This window comes from Halyomorpha halys, unplaced genomic scaffold, assembly GCF_000696795.3.
Source record: "Halyomorpha halys isolate HHAL.00 unplaced genomic scaffold, Hhal_1.1 Scaffold18.1, whole genome shotgun sequence".
NCBI classification, from domain to species: Eukaryota; Metazoa; Arthropoda; class Insecta; order Hemiptera; family Pentatomidae; genus Halyomorpha; species Halyomorpha halys.
In genome coordinates this window covers 1556664-1573133 of record NW_027114407.1, presented here as the reverse complement: position 1 = coordinate 1573133, position 16470 = coordinate 1556664, and the positions used below count along the sequence as shown (strand labels likewise).

Here is a 16470-nt window from a genome sequence, read left to right as displayed (position 1 = left end):
TGTTTTGTTATAATTTCCCTGAAAATACATTTTAATACTCTAAATATGCCGAAGGTCATGGGAAGAGGGAAGGGAGCATTTTATATCCGTTTCATAACACGAAGAACACATTTTTGAGGATTTCGGATATTTTTTTTAGATATATACATATTCCGCTACATTTGGGCACCCACAGTGGACCCATTTGGATCAATTAATCAGCTGATATTAAATATGTAATAGCAAAATTGCTTTTACAATGCCAATGCAATGAAGAATATCTTATAGAGAAAGTGTGAATTTCAATCAAAGTTTAGTCATGCTGTCGGATTTAAGTAATCCGATTTTTGTCTTTGTTTTTTGAATTTATATAAACTCGGGGTCGGGGGTCTCATTTTCTGATGCCCCCCCCCCTTTGCTGCCAACACCGGAAGGCCCCGGAGACGCTGCGACTGCAGTGCCGCCCCAGCCTATGCACTATGCAAGCTAGGACCTGGCCTACCCCTACCATCACGCTGGTCAGCCTCTAGGGGGAAAAAGACGTCTTTTCATCATATTCACATGGTTTTCATCATATTCGCCCACAGTACAACCTGGACGAGAAAGCGGCTAGAAGACGTCACCGCGGCGGCGAAAACGTCATTCACCAGATAAGCACATTCCATTAGTCCATGAGACCACCCCAATGCTCTGTTAACCTAATTGCCCCTCCAGGGAATTAACCTTATAAATTAAGGAAAATATATACATGCATGTTTTTATGAGCAGAAAGTGTCTCACAATTTTCAGCCCCCCTTTTCCACACATTAATTATAATCGCAAAATTACACTCGGGACACCTGCAGTATAGCACGACCAGGTCCCGATGTAAACACATGCCCAAACTTTTTTTTAGCAGTTTAGGGCTGTATTTAATATCATGTGCACATTAATATCATGCCTCCATTTTAAGGTATAGGATTGAAAATTTGAATTGTAGTTAGAGACGTGGCTTTTGTTGATTTTTTTACCTCTACATTTTATTTGCGCTTTTTGGCGGTTTCTAAGGTCCAACGCACATCTACAGTATTTCCAAATGAATTTAGAGGATTCAAAATATGTATGCTAACTGAATTAGTGATAAAAATAGGTATATTGGGGTCTATACTGTTTAGTCACTCTATTTTGTTAAGTATTTGCATATCTCCTTGAAATTGAGTTAAGGTGTTGAAATTTTGTATCTGAATTCAGTTTTTGTCACCGTTCGTTCTTCTTCCTCCGTAATCTTTTCGCAATTTTTAAGCATTGATTAAAAAATTAAATTAAATAAAAATTAGGATAAAATAGTGCCTTAGCAACGAAGCTCTTCTACCTTTTCATATGAGTATATTCTTCGTGAGTCTTCTGTTCAATTACAGACGAAGATATCGTACATAGTATTTTTTAATAGTATTCAGTAGATAACATGCACTGTTGTCGTCACCCAGTGGTTGTCAACAGATGCTGGCAGACATAAAATATTCTCGAAGTTAAAACAGTTATATCTTGTTCATTTTTTAAATATTTATTTTTAATTTTTTGGAACCATAATTTATTCACTTGCGGAACCATTTTTCAAAATTAATAATATGATTTACCAATTTTAAATTTCTACATTTATTAGAACCATAAAAAAAGTGTGAAGATGGGTAAATATAAAAAAATAAATAACACTTTATAATATTTATTAGTTCCCTGATTACATTAACATATCAGTATCAGTATGAGTGGTAAGATTGAAAGTAGATTGAAGTAGTTCTCATTTTGCAAAGCCTTCTGGCCATGACGATATGCTGCTCATTAGAGAAACTTAGAGATTCGATTTTTAACAATATAATTATTATATATGTAAGGACAGAGGACTGTTTTCAAGATGCTGGGAAAGCTTTTAGACAATCTGTCCTTTTGCAAAGCATCCCAACAGCCCCTGCCTACTACTAACACTTAGAGATAAAATAATTAACATTTAAAATAACACCAATTTAAAATTCTTCTTAAAGCCGTCAACATTTAGGCCACCTCTCCGGAGTCGATATTTGTCATAATCAAAATATATCCATTTTTTTTGTTATTTATTTATTTTCTTTTAATATTTATAGATTAAGGTAGAATAGTCTTTTATAAATTAATGATATGTTTTTTTTACTTATATCGTTAAATTGTAGGAGCTATGATATGTATATTATATTATGACGATTGATATGTATATTTAAATATACTGTGCCGATACAACCATAGAAAATATAGATCTAAAAGCTTAGAGGGTTTCTGCTACATAATCTGATTTAAGAAGACCGAAGGATGGAAAGACATTTTATAGGAAGACTGGAGTCTTTCCAGTGATCCTCTTCTCTCCAGCGGTCCTTTCGATCTCCACCTTGGCGTGATCTGAGGCTACTGGGCCGATGCAAACCATAGGGTCTGTGAAGTAAGAGCACATCTGCAACAAACATTATAATATTTATTAGTAAATCTGCGGTTGTAGGTGACCTCAGATGAATATAAGAAGTAGGTCAAGGGATGTGGTCAGTAAAGAGGGCACTAATTAGTAAAATTAAGTCCTAACGTTTCAGCCTAAATTGTAAGTCTTCAGTAAGCCTAAGTAATAACAATATGACCACCATTTGATAACCTATATTTAAATAAAAAACAGTACAGAAAGAACTAAGAAGATACAATAACAAAGGTAATATAAGAATATAACTTCTATTATAAAACCTTGCTCTACGTGTCTGTAACAATCGCTTACTAACATATGATTTTATTAGAGATGTGCAATATAAAAATTCATTGATATTGTGTAACCTGAGTTTCACTATATCCGACTTAAAACACCAGGGCAACCTTTTTATATCTGTGGTAACATTTATAGGTTATCAGCCAGGTGGCGGACACCAAAGTAGTTTTTTTTGTTAATTAAGACTCAAACTAACAAACCACATCTTTTACTCGAAAACATTCAGGACAAATAAAGAAGTTTCTTGGTACCGAAACAACATAACATCACGTACTGACCTTAACACGGCAATTTATCGCAAGGATTAACCGAACACATACAACAAAAGATTTCATAATAATTTAAAAATACATCCTAACACTCATAAATCACAAATACCATGGCAACAACAATCATGCCCGATGACGTGCGTAGGAGACTGAAGAAGAGCTGGTTGAGGGACCATCACGTCGAATAATTAAATTTTATAAAACCCTGAAGGAAGTGCCGTTGAGTACTGTTCCCACTCTTGCTTTCGTGACATTTCCATCAGTTGTTAATCACATTTATTTATTTCCATCTGATTTGACAGTTATGATAAAATTTATGAAGTTAAAATAAAAATTCTCAAGTAATTAATGCCTCAATATATCAATATACCTACAATCGAAGTATCATACTGATGGCCGTCTTATGCTGTTCATGATAGTACAAGAGCTCAAGAGGAGAGAAAAGTCGATATTATACTAAAGATAGTTTAATTTACTATAAACTACTTTATAGCGATTATCTTAGTAGGAGTAGTAGATTTCATAATATTTGCTAAAATAAATGCACAAAACGTTAATTTCTAATTGTCAGGACAAAATTTTTGATTTTTGAAAAAATTTACCTCAGGAACTATTCTGCCAGAACTAGTCTGCCAGCACTGAGATTGGCTTGTACTATTACCTTTTATTTTTTTATCACTTCAAGACCTGATGTTAACAGATATTTCAAGTAATGAACTAGTAATATTTTAGTGCAATGAGGGGTATAAGGTGCACCTTTTGCGCCATGATACATGATCAACTATATTAGAGATCATTCGCCTAATCCAATGGAAATGGACTTGACTTATTGCACAAAGGGTGCGAAAGGTATACAGAGGCCCTAGCGAACAGAGGCTCCAACAACAAAGGCCCCATACAGACTCAATTCCAGAGGCCGTCGCACAGGGCTATCACTTGTTGTTTGTTACCTAATTCTACCTTTAGTCTCCACCTCACCTAACAACATTAACTGGAAATGTATCTCGAATAGGCCTTAAAAAATTAGGAAATTCAACTAAATATATATCGATGACTTACTTCATAATGGTGCTAAGTGCATTTTCAATAACTTTAGGAAAAATACAATTAAAAATTCTCTCTTGTAGGCAAATTACTTCTTGATTAATTGTTTGACTGGACAGATTTAGGTATAAAATCTAAATCTGTTCTGTCAGAATAATTATTTGTCTATAGTAATTTACTTAATATTTAATAAAATAGTAATTTTCCTAAAATAGTGAACCTTTAATTGTATTTTTTCTAAAGAAACTGTGAAGTAAGTCATCGATAATTTGTGATCATTCTCGGGAATAATAAACAATCAAAGTAAATTTTGGTCAGTAAAATTCAGTGTATTTAGTAAAATTATAAAACTATTATGTCATATATATATATACCCCTTCAAATATCAGGTGGCAAGCGACAACGGAAATATAAATATAATTTAATAAGTTAATTTTTTCAATTGATCATTATATTTTAGTATGTCCATTACACGATATTTGGAAACTTAGGGGAGCTTTATAGTTTACAAATTTTTTGAAAAATTAAAAGAAGAAAACGGACCTCTAAGGGAACAAGGACAAAACATAAAATCAAAGTACAGAATCCCTCATCTAGTTCCTTTCCGGTCTCCTAAAGACTTTATCGGGCATGGCTGTTGTTGCCATGGTATTTATAAAAGTGTTATAATGTCCTAATAAGCTGCCATGAAATGGCTTGTAGTTGGCCCGTATGTGCTCGTTAACAGTTGACATCTGAAAGTCAGTATGTAATGTTATGTTGTTGACTTATCAAGGTGCTTTTATAATTGTCCTAAATGTTTTTGCCTAAATAATTTAAACTTTGTTAATGTGAGTCTTTTTAGGTGCAACGAATATTTGTAATACGTAAGTATCAGTAATTATTCAATTTCTATCTGTTATAATTTAAGAATAATTTAAGTACTACGTACAATACTCGTTGTACCTTGTGGTTTTTGGGGAATTAATTACCTGTTAATATGTATAATTTACCATAAATGTTTGCCAATTGAGTTATGTACAAACTAAATATTTTTAGTTTATAATTTTTTAAAAAAATTTCATTTTTTCCTATATCCTCAAAACATGATCGAGATATAGAGTGTATAAATTGTTTAATTGGCTCCCATTCTGAACCGTTTTTTATTTAGGCTGTTACACACAAAGAGCTATTTCATATCCAATTGATTTCATTTTTTTTTGTAACCCCCTTCCTGGTTATTTCAGCAAGCCCCTACTCTAACTATGGTGGGAACAAGTTTTTCATTTTGTGGGACCGCCACTTAATGAAAAAAGTCACCTCCCGCAGTTCTCAGATCATTAATATCTGCACCTCTATCATTTTTATGTGACTACATCAATGAATCCACTACGATAGGATATTTAATTCCAAAACCCTGTGATAAAAAAATCGAGGATATAGTTTGGCATTGTATTCCGCAATGTATCATCGACATCAAAATTCAATTCTACAATTTAGCCTAAAGCAATGTGGTAACTGTAACGTATCAAACGGTGAAGGGCAGGGAGATGTGGGAGGTTTCCGTAATTTTTAACTCGTTTTGACAATACGAACATCCCACTGCACTGTAAAGCAATGCCTTCATGACAAGGTGGACCTAGTCACTTGCGCATATGACCACGTTATTTTCTGTGCGGGACTCTTTTAGGGATAGAACAAGCTTTTAATCAAGTATATCACGCAGACAATTTCTTATTATCCGTTTCTATCTTGAACCGATAGTTCAAAGCAAATTGTGCCTGTTCTCCTTTACTAATTCTCCACTTACCAATTTTTACTCCACTTTACCAAGACTAACTTGGAATCCTCGCACAAGACTAATGGAAACTGCTCTTCGTTTCCGATTATTACACTTACTGGACAATGGTCAAAACTTCCAATTAATTGAAAAAAAAACATTTACATTACTATAATAACACCTATTTGGAGATACGGAGTCGCCCGATTTGCCCAGTATCAATGATAAAACCATTATCCACATGTTTCTAAAATTGCTTCCCCTTTACTTCCTGATAATCTTCGAAAGAAAAGAAGGCGATCTCATGACCTTCTAATATATTATTGGAGTTTTCCCAACTCTGCGACTCTTTATCATCTGATAATACCATAGTTTATATCAAATTAACTTGTTTTATTTTTTATTATTTCAGTTGTAAATTTCGATAAATAATAGTAAAAGAAATAAATTACGACCTAAAGAACCGAAAGATATTAATACAGACTATAATGCAGCCGCCGGAGCGGTGAGATGAGATCCATGAGGCCTTAGGGATAGCCAGTGCCTACTATATCATGACTCCATTCTCTTAATGAAACCTTCATCATTTAGACTAATTTATTACTTTTTTATTTCTCTTTTGTGATAAACTGAGGTAAGGGAAGTAACAAACAGCTCTTCGGCTATTTCAGGCAGAATATACACGATGTAATTAATAAAACAAATTAATCTATAATTCACTTAATTTACACTCTAAAAAGAGTGCCTGATGACCAAAAAGTAATTTTTGACACTTACGTTTTAGCCATACTAAAACTGGTAATCTATAACCTGACACCTAACCTTATTCATATTAATACAAATCGCGGCATTAAAAATATAACAACGATTATACTTTAAATCTATTGTTCAGATAAAAGTAAATTAACCCCAAACAACATTACCTGTTGTTTGTTATTACAAATAGCGGAAAACGGATCTGAATTTTTATAAATACGCCACCAAATACCATATAAATACGAATATAAATAAACTTTTTTTCTTTACTTTATTTATTTTATTCACAACTGTACATAATATTTATATAATACAGTCAGCGAATGAGATGTATAGAAAACAAACTTAATGAAAAAAACAATGTGACCTTAAAACGGTTGTTTCGCATATTTTTGAGCCATCAAAACGTGAATCTTTCCTAATTCCATTCTTCTTATTTCAGCTTTTACTTCTGAAACTACACATTTTCAACTCAAATAAACACATAGCATGCCTATTCACGCATGGTTTCTTTAATGAAATAAACTACACAATTTTTTTCAAACTACTGGCATAAATAAACTAAGGGGACATAATCCTACTCTCCTTCAAAGCGAAAGTGAAACCATAAAGGCCACGCCTTTGGAGCTTAGTTTTACGTTGAGGTTAATAGGAATGTCCGCCATTATGCAACCACAGAAAGTAGCCAGGCTCGTACTCTTCTGCTAATCCTCTGGTCCATCATAAGGCTAGTTAGTCTTTATGGCTTCACTTTTCTTACCAGCTTACGACCTACATTATAATCTTTCCTCTAAGAAATAAGCAAGGAAGGTTCAAGTGTCGGTTACGACGAACTTTTAAGTATCAGCATAGCTAATACTTAATTACATACTATTATAAGATGTTCAGGATCTTTTTACTGTATAGTAAAAATATTTTGCTGTAGTAATTATGTCATCAATAAAGTCCAATCCATTTGATAGCTTTAAAGAAGTCAGTAGATCATGAGATTTTTGCAGCTTCTATTTATTTTATTTCTAGACATACTTAAATTATCAGTTTGATAAAAACAGTTTTTAATTTAACTGTACTTAGAATTAGGTATTACAATTACAATTAGGTAATGTAAATTACTTACAAAGTAACTATAATTAGTTTATTCCATAAAATCTAGCCAAAATATCTTTACATTAAATATATGTATCTGCGAATAGTGGATATAAAATTATAATGACTGATGAAAGATTATATGCTTATAGCCTTCATAGAACTCGATATAACAAAAAGAGTAGTAGCCAAATTAACACCCGACAGAGTAACATAGAGAAAGAAATTTAGATTAAATTGGTTTTGGGTTTATTAATGCAGGAATCATGAAGATAATATAATATTGTTTTAATTCTAATCAATGTCCTGATCATTTTTAGTTTTAATTTATAAAATTACATTTATATGGATTTAATTTATCCTGTTGCCCTTATCTTTTCCAGTTTACTGAAGAATTTAATATGCATTCTGACTACTGATGAATTTCCTTCTCTTCATTATTTTATGTTTTTTTAATTAGAGTTTCATTTTATGCGTTGTTTTTTTTTTTTCTGATTTTTTCGTATAATTCAAAGTCTTGTACAAACAGGAAATTACATCAGAAAATTGAAGTGAAGAACATTTGTTGTGTGATACACTTGAAATTTAGGACTACTTTTTCTCATAATAGAAATCCCTCATAAAAAAAATAATTTGTTCACTTGCCGGTTTTGAAATGAAGCCTTAATGAACCTTCTCCAGCACTTTCCATCTTGTGCTAATGAGACACTGCGGTATGTTTATTTATTCTGTCGTAGGATTCCTTTGTAGCTTCTTTTTTACAACTATGGCATTTACTACTTATAGACACCAGCACTCTTCAAGGTTCAGACTACTCTCATATCACTCGTGAAATTCGATCCAAAAAGAAAATCCTTATCCTATGAGATAACGTGCTAGATTTTACCATTTTTATTTAATCTATCACTTGATTAGATCACTTAATTTTAATTATACAAATTTATAACAAATAAATAAATATAGCAGATATTACCTTGCGAGCGACCTGCCTGTGTCTCCTCTGAAATTGACAACAGAGACCTCTATGAATATCGCATTCACTACTCATTGTGCAATCTTCGCCTGCGAACAATAAATATTATATAAGTATATTATAATAATGTATAAGTTAAATTTATCAATTTTAATTTAATGTATGGTGCTATTTTAAGGGGTAATGTTCCAATATCGTTCAAATATTTCATTCTTTGAGATATTCAGTTGGGTTCCGTTGTGTTCAACAGTTCACAATTATGGAAATACCGTAATTTCCTACTAAAATGAATCTTCACAGCTTGTTTATAAAGAAGCTTTTTTCCTACCAAAGGCTACTTTAAACTATATGTTATATTCCGAAACCGATAGGGACCTACTGTTCTTTTGTGCTTTATAATTCCATTTTAATTACGTAATAAAAATTTTAAAATATTAAAATAGCCGTTTATAAAAAATTTAAGCATTAAGCGGTACGAAAAGCAAAAATCGCAGCTAAAGAATGGATAACATTTGGTTACGGATTGTGAATCTTTGGAAAAGCATTTATGAACTGTAATGGGACGTAGTTGTATAAAAACTAGACTTTAATGTTACATATATAAAAGATGAAAACCCTGCTGAATTAATTCAGACATTACACATACCTGTGCTAAGTCCAATAAGGAGGATGAAATCGTGTTTCATTTAGTATGCAGGCGTTCAGTTACAAAGTCGTACAGAAAAATATTTTTAGGTAAATGCATATTGACAAAAAAAATTAATCTATACTTCATATAGTTAATGTTGGAATAAATACTTTTTGTATATGGAGTGTTCTTTGAACAATACAAATATTTTAATAACAGAGTTCAATTATAGTAACTAAATAAAAATAGTACGATTAGGAATCGACGAGCCATAGAAAATCTCCCTGGTTGACGGTATTTTATCACACCAGTATATATATATATAATAAATTAAATAATATAATATTTAATAATAATAATAATAATATTTGTATAGTATAATCTGAAATATATAAGTAAAGATACTGTTTCTAATCTATTCTATTCCAGCATCATTTTAGAGTTCATTATTTCAATATTGAACATTCAATTAGCCAGAACAACGCAATTTACTTTTGTTAGGTAAATGTTTTATGTTGTCTTCTATCTTTATAGTAGTATAGACCCCTTTTACGGCTTTCAGGAGTGATGATAAACGGGGTGTCAAAAGAAATTTAATTTCATGAAGAATAAGATATCCCCATTTTGATTCTTAAAGTTTAAAAAAATGATTTGATGTGTGTTGCGAAAACCCTAGCGGTGATTGGTCAAAAGAAAAAAGAATAAAAAACAGAATAGGAAAAAGAAAAAATATATAAGTGGCCTAAAACATTTCGTTTTCGAAATAACTCACGAATTCTTGGAGGAGTAGTATAATGGTGAGAATAAAAGTCGGAAAAAGTGAAGTCAAAAAGGCGGGACTTATGAAGTCTAGGGGCGTGGTTGAGGGGTAGGGACCAATCACCGGCTGCCTTAGGTTTCATTTTAGATTACTATGGTGAACTTCCTTCTTTTTGGGTACATCCTCTTTGAAGGAGGGTGAGACATTCCCCTGCGCGGATTATGATCGCTACTTTGAGAAAATTCTTACCCACCGTCCATTCAAGATTGAAGGACTATTGGGTCTCACAGATCATGGCAGGATACGGAGGGTTCCGGAGAAAGCTGCATCGAACCCCGGTGCCCCACGTGCGGAGTTCCACAGCAGAACACGTAATAGTAGATTGGTCCGCCATGGAAGGATCCCGAACCAGGCTGTCGAAAAGACTGGTATTTTCGTTCTCGCCGAGTTGAAGAAATATCCCTTCTTCAGGGAATTCGTTTAGGGGTGGAAGAAGGTGGTGGGCTCCACGCATTTCACGTAGGGGGCTTGACCGCCCGACACCGGCTAGCCACCGGAAAAAAGAGGAAGTTGAATCGGACTGAGGAGCTGCAAGGAACCCCCGGACGTTTGCAGACCAGGAGGGCTGGACCTACCGGACGGATTCAGAGAACACAGTGAAGTTCCAGGCGCTCAACCGATGAAATCCACACTGTCATAAATATTATATTAAAAAACATAAATTTTTGATATTTGTGAGCAGTGGCATGTGAATTCCCTATTGCTGCCGCACCCCGTATGCCAGAAATAGCGAGGAAGAGGGGAAAAAAGGATTAGGAATGGGTCAATTGTTGCTTGGGGACATTTATATAGATTTAATACGGCCATAGCCCTGTTGAAGTTCTCATCCAGATCTGACTTCTATTTTCTTCGTAAATGGGAGAACTGCAAACCAAGGGCCCTGCTCTTTCACATCAACCCGATTAGCTTACTATACACGAACAGATTTCGGAAGGTGAGATGGGATTTCTAACCTGTTATTGCTCAATAATGTGCAGCTCGTGCTTGTCAGATCTTTGTAAAGAAGCCAGCAGTCTAGATTCGTTCGTGTAAGAAGTAAATCTTCAGATTTTTCTAAGCTAATCTGCGAGTTCTAAAGTTTTATTTTAAAAGCTCAGAGAGATGGACTGTTGGATTCAGTGATGTATACAGAGAGCTGCTTTATGCTTGACCGCACAATATCCGTCACGGATTCCAAGGTAGTTGCCTCTAATGTAATGGCAAAGTCCGCGGGTTTCAACAAAAATCCCATGAACGGTCTAAAACATGAACTCAGCTCAGTGTATACAATTTTGGGTAATTATAAGCTTACGTATAAAATGAGGCTTACTACTCAATTGTTAAAGTGAAGTAATATTTTTTAACTACTTCAGTAAATTAGTACTTTAATCAGGTAGTTGTTAGTTAAGCTTTCTTGATAATATCATTTTTTTTATATGAATAAGTATGTTTCCCTACTATCGGTTGTCTTCTAATGCATTTGAGTGAAGAATGATATATAATATTGTTATAATAGATGTATAACACGACTGTAATTGCACGTTGAATATAAATTTCTTGTATGTCTTTAGTTCCTTTTTTTTTTTAATTAGGTTTAAGTTAAATTAGTTTGCTTTTTTTATTTCGAGATTCTACAATCATTATTTAATAGTATTTGTTGAAGAACAGCCGATAATAGCTAATAGTTATAAATAATTTAATAGAAAAAAGAGCTCACATTTATATTCTTGAAGAGAAATGTTTATAATTGAATCTAAATCGCCCTCTTTAGCTTCGACCTCTTCATCTTGAAAATGAAGGAATCTTTGAGTGCAACCACTCACTAAACTGAAGAGCTTAGTGTCAAGAAATGATGTCTGAAATTATAGATTGTTACTAGAAACTAATTAATTGTTGCTATGGAAGCGCCCAATGACGCCGTACTGTATTGACTTCGAACGCCGTTGCTTTTAATAACCTATTATTTCTGATGGCTCAGATGATATTTAATTAATAGTTACTCATTGTAATAATAGGAGTCTAACTAATAAAATTTTGGGTTTTACCGTTTTATTTTGAACGTGCAATGTGTAAAAATCATAAGAGTAATAAAATTTGGCCAGGACGACTATCAAGTCCTGGATAACAAAAACCTTACATAGCATAAACGTCTAGAGATGTGAAGATCCAGTTAAAATGGTTGAACTACGCTCCAAATGATGTCAAATAATATAAAGAAAGCGATTGGATGGCGGTTGCTAACGACAGATTGAATCAGATGCGGTTGCTAATGCTTGTCAATGATGAAAGAAGCCTACGAGTTGTCCTGGTGCAACAATTATATTAAATAGGCCGGAGTAGCCTAATAATTTAAGACTTTGGGATAGGTGACATTCACGTTGATTCTTGAATAATTAAAGAGTCATAGTATCTTAAATATCAAGAAAAATCCACCCTACAAACATGGTCTGTTTAGATGGCAAATCATTTCCGAAAGTAGACAGTTTCAAATTCCCCGGCTCCACAATAACCTCTATAAATGATCAACTGATTGAGACAGAGCGGGGCATTGCAAGCGTATATGTAAACTTCTCTCTCTGTCAAAAATACTGAAAGTCTAAAAAATCTCTAAAAAGTTGAAGCTACGGGTGTAAAATGCCATGAATAAGCCAGCTCCATTATATAGGCCTGGGCTCTAACGGGCAAACCTTAAAAGCAGAATCGATGGATTTGAAAGAAAAGTCCTCCATAGAATTAACGGAGTCATTTGGAATCAGAACATTAACACATGGAGCAGAAGAACTAACAGTGAACTGCTTGCAGAGACTGGTCTGATATAATATGAAGGCAAGGATGTTAATGCGTTAATATATGGCTGAAGCAACACACCAGGAAATCTCTACACAACAATGCATGTCACTATAGTTGGTATGAAACGAGGTGGGAGACAAAAAAAACCAGATGAATCGATAGAATTAACAATTATTCGAAAAAGCTGCATGTAGCAAAATGGACAGCAGTAGCCCAAGATGGGTAGGCGTGGAGAGGAGCCGTCCGTGGCACAGGTGGTTGAGGCGCAGGTTTTAGTAACCTGAGAACTGTTGAAGGCACCGGTTCGAATCCGGCCTTAGGGGGGTCAACTTTTTTCTTTTCTATGGAGGTCCCACGAAACGATAACTTGTCTCCGCGCCATGGTTAGAAAAGGTTGGTTGCCTCCTCCCTCCTCCCCCTCCTCCCCCGAGGCCCCAGATCCTGAACCAGGCTTCTCCACGCCTACTTTTTTTTACCCCCTTCCATTTCATAGTTAAAGTTCTACAAGGTATGTTGGGCCAATCGAAAAAAAATGTATATATGAAAACCGTCGTGTCTCAGTGTTCACGCACAGCGCTACTACCTCGAACGACCCGGGTTTGAATTCGGCTGTGACAGATAATTATTTATTCTGTTACTTTAGCTGTGAATCAACCCTGTAAGGGGGTTGGGTATGGGAGGTGGATGTGGTAGACCCCGGAGGGTTCCACATTCACCGCAGTCTTTGAAATTTCAAATTGACTAATTTGAACTGGGGAAAAATCTTGCAGTCGAACGTGATTCTGACCTGATCACCTCTTGATACAGTCATTGATCTAGTGACAGTACTTCCTTACAAAGTACCGCACTCCTGCTTCACTCTACATGGTTTGTAGTGTTACTGATTTATATATGCTACATAACGTCTTCTGGTGAAATATTATTAAGTGTCTATGATAGCTAATGAATGTGAAAAAAATAAATAGATCCAAAAAATCAACCCAATAAGCTCCTTTTTATAAAATCTAATGGAAGGGAAGACATCGCCTGAGTTTGATAGAAGACAGTCGTGAAAGCATTTAGGGATCGACCGATTGGTGTTCATCCTAACTCATGTGGCCACATTGAATATACTTCTAAATGAGTTCTGGATATTATACGGAGTCTAGTACTAGTAAATAAATATATGATTGTGTATAGATACCATCACCACCGTCACTATTTGTATTTAATCTATTTGATATATTTTTTCCAATCATGGTAATAGTGTTTGGATGACGATGTGTGATTTTCTTGTCTGTCCCAAAGTGATGATTTAAAAATCAATGTTCCTATTAGGTAACTCAATATAATAATAATAAATTTGACAGTCTGATGTTCACCTCTTCTTAACGCATTGTCAGTCTATCAATGAATAATAATAATATTCATATTGATGTAGAAAATATATCGTAATTCAACAGTTATTTAATCTATTAGTTTCCAAATTCATTAATTCAACTCATCTATTATTGAATTTATTTTAATAAATTTATTTAGTTATTTTGCTATGAGCATTGTATTTTTACATTACTTTGACGTTAGATACAAAAAATAGTTTAATATTAAAATCGAAAAATGTATTTATTTTTTGGAATTTTCTTTCTGTTGCAACCTTAATCCTCACCTTCTTTTTTTTTACACCCCACAGCTATTTCTACATAAATATAGTAAAAGATTTTTTATTAATAACACTCCCCTGATTATTTTTTTTTTAATCTGACATGAAGGAATAATTTTTTTGTGTCTATTCCATTCAAAAAATATTATCTTTCATTACTTATTAAATACAGATACTACTCGAAATAATTTGTTTAAAGTTAGCTTCGAACATTTCTGTTTAATATTATAAATTAAACACTTATACGATAAGAGACCAATCAACATTTTTATTAAATTGTGTTTTATAAGCTGTGTCCATATTTTTTTTTATTTTAAAGAATTTTCGATTCGCAACAAAAAGTAAAGCTACAACATTAATTTACATTACTTTTAGATAAAGATAGAAAATTAGGTGTTGATCGATATAGCTTATAAAACACAACAGAAAAAAACCGGTTGCTTCCTCATTACATATGTCAATTCAATTCATAAGTTGATGGGTTATAATCAGATCTTAGCAAAATGTAGTTATAAATAAAGCTATGACTACATTGTCATGGATACGAAATTTATTTATTAATAGGTTTTGATAAATTAAACATTTACTCCATGAATGTTTAGTTATGGTTTTATTTATAACTAATTTTTGCCCAGTTTTAGTTATACTGTAAGCCGACGTGTAAACAGTACACTATATTATGACTGTTAGTAAACCTGGTCTTGAAAAGCAACAGACAATTTGGAATTGAAATTTTAATGAAGTTCATTTTATTTATATTTAGTTTTTAAAATGAAAGAATATTTGAATTTTTTTGCTCAATTAGCTAATAGATTATATAATTAATGGCAGTAGGTTCAAACGCTAAGTGATAATTAGCACGCGCTAAACAAGAACATCAGGTGTGGTATCGTTTTTTTTATTGCTATATTGTTGATTGCCGTTCGTGAAGGTGAGTAGATTAAACATTAGGCTATGTTCACTTGATTGGTCTAGAATGTTTCTTTGAGGCAGAGTAATATGGCAGAAGAGTTTCCCAGAGAAGTCAGACTTTGGAGGAGGGAAGTACAATATTGCACTTACATTCATATCATCGGCTGTTAACTATAGAAATCATTTTTATTATTATTATTCTTTTGTATATAATTGTAATCGTAAATCCTATTTATATAGTGCATTTAAGGCTCTCCCATATAAATTGAATTAATGAACAGAAATGTTCATAAATAAAATATGTTTTATAAAATCATTTTAAACAATCTTTTTTTTTTTGTATTTTACCCTCCACTTTTTACAAACTAATAAGTACAATACATGTATACAATAATTATACACTTATACGTGAAAATAAATAAATAATTAAGTTCGGCTCCATAATTGAACAACTGCAATATATCGTCTTCAATGCTGAGCTTTCGCGCAAGCAATGTACAATATTATTATATTATAAATGTATTATTTTAATTCTACACTTCGTGGATTAAGCAAATTCTATTATTTCGTGGAATTCAATTCTCTGGGCTTACATCTATAAAGTAACTCAAGAAAAGCTCCTATTGATTTATCTTAAAAATCAGGCTAAGTTGTGCTGAATGACGATAAACGGGGTGACACAGCTCGCGTGCCCCGAGGCTGTGAAATTTGCATGATCCTTGGCAATATTTTACCAGAATTATAATTCAATGGCCTCTTTTACGTACTCTTTCATAATTAGAGCCAAAGGTCACTGTCGCCATTATAACTAGCCTCAACAAGCCCTATACCAAGAAAGGAAGCACAATCACTAAATGGAATACTTTTCCTCTGACCAAAGTCCACTAATCCTCGTATCTAAACATCCCACGCCATCAACTAGAAAACTGGGAATTTTTCGTCAGATAATAATTCGTGGATCTCAGATCAACCTTAAAAACATTATAAATTACTTATTAAATAAATCAAAATTTCGTATCCATTTTTGTGAAAACACTTTGGTGAAAAATAAAGTGTTGAGACAAAAATGGATACGAAATTT

At 33.3% G+C, this 16470-nt stretch overlaps 1 protein-coding gene across 1 annotated transcript in view; it reads right to left on the bottom strand.

Moving 5' to 3' along the window:
• Positions 1 to 1665: 1665 nt before the first annotated feature.
• spab (space blanket) overlaps positions 1666 to 16470 on the bottom strand; it is a 61540-nt gene continuing 46735 nt past the window's right edge. The window contains exons 7-8 of the mRNA XM_014420270.3: positions 8622 to 8710; positions 1666 to 2437 (exon numbers count right to left, since the gene is read on the bottom strand). Of these exons, the coding sequence (XP_014275756.1) occupies positions 2312 to 2437; positions 8622 to 8710 (215 nt within the window). The 3' untranslated portion in view covers positions 1666 to 2311. The remainder of the gene's footprint in view (positions 2438 to 8621; positions 8711 to 16470) is intronic.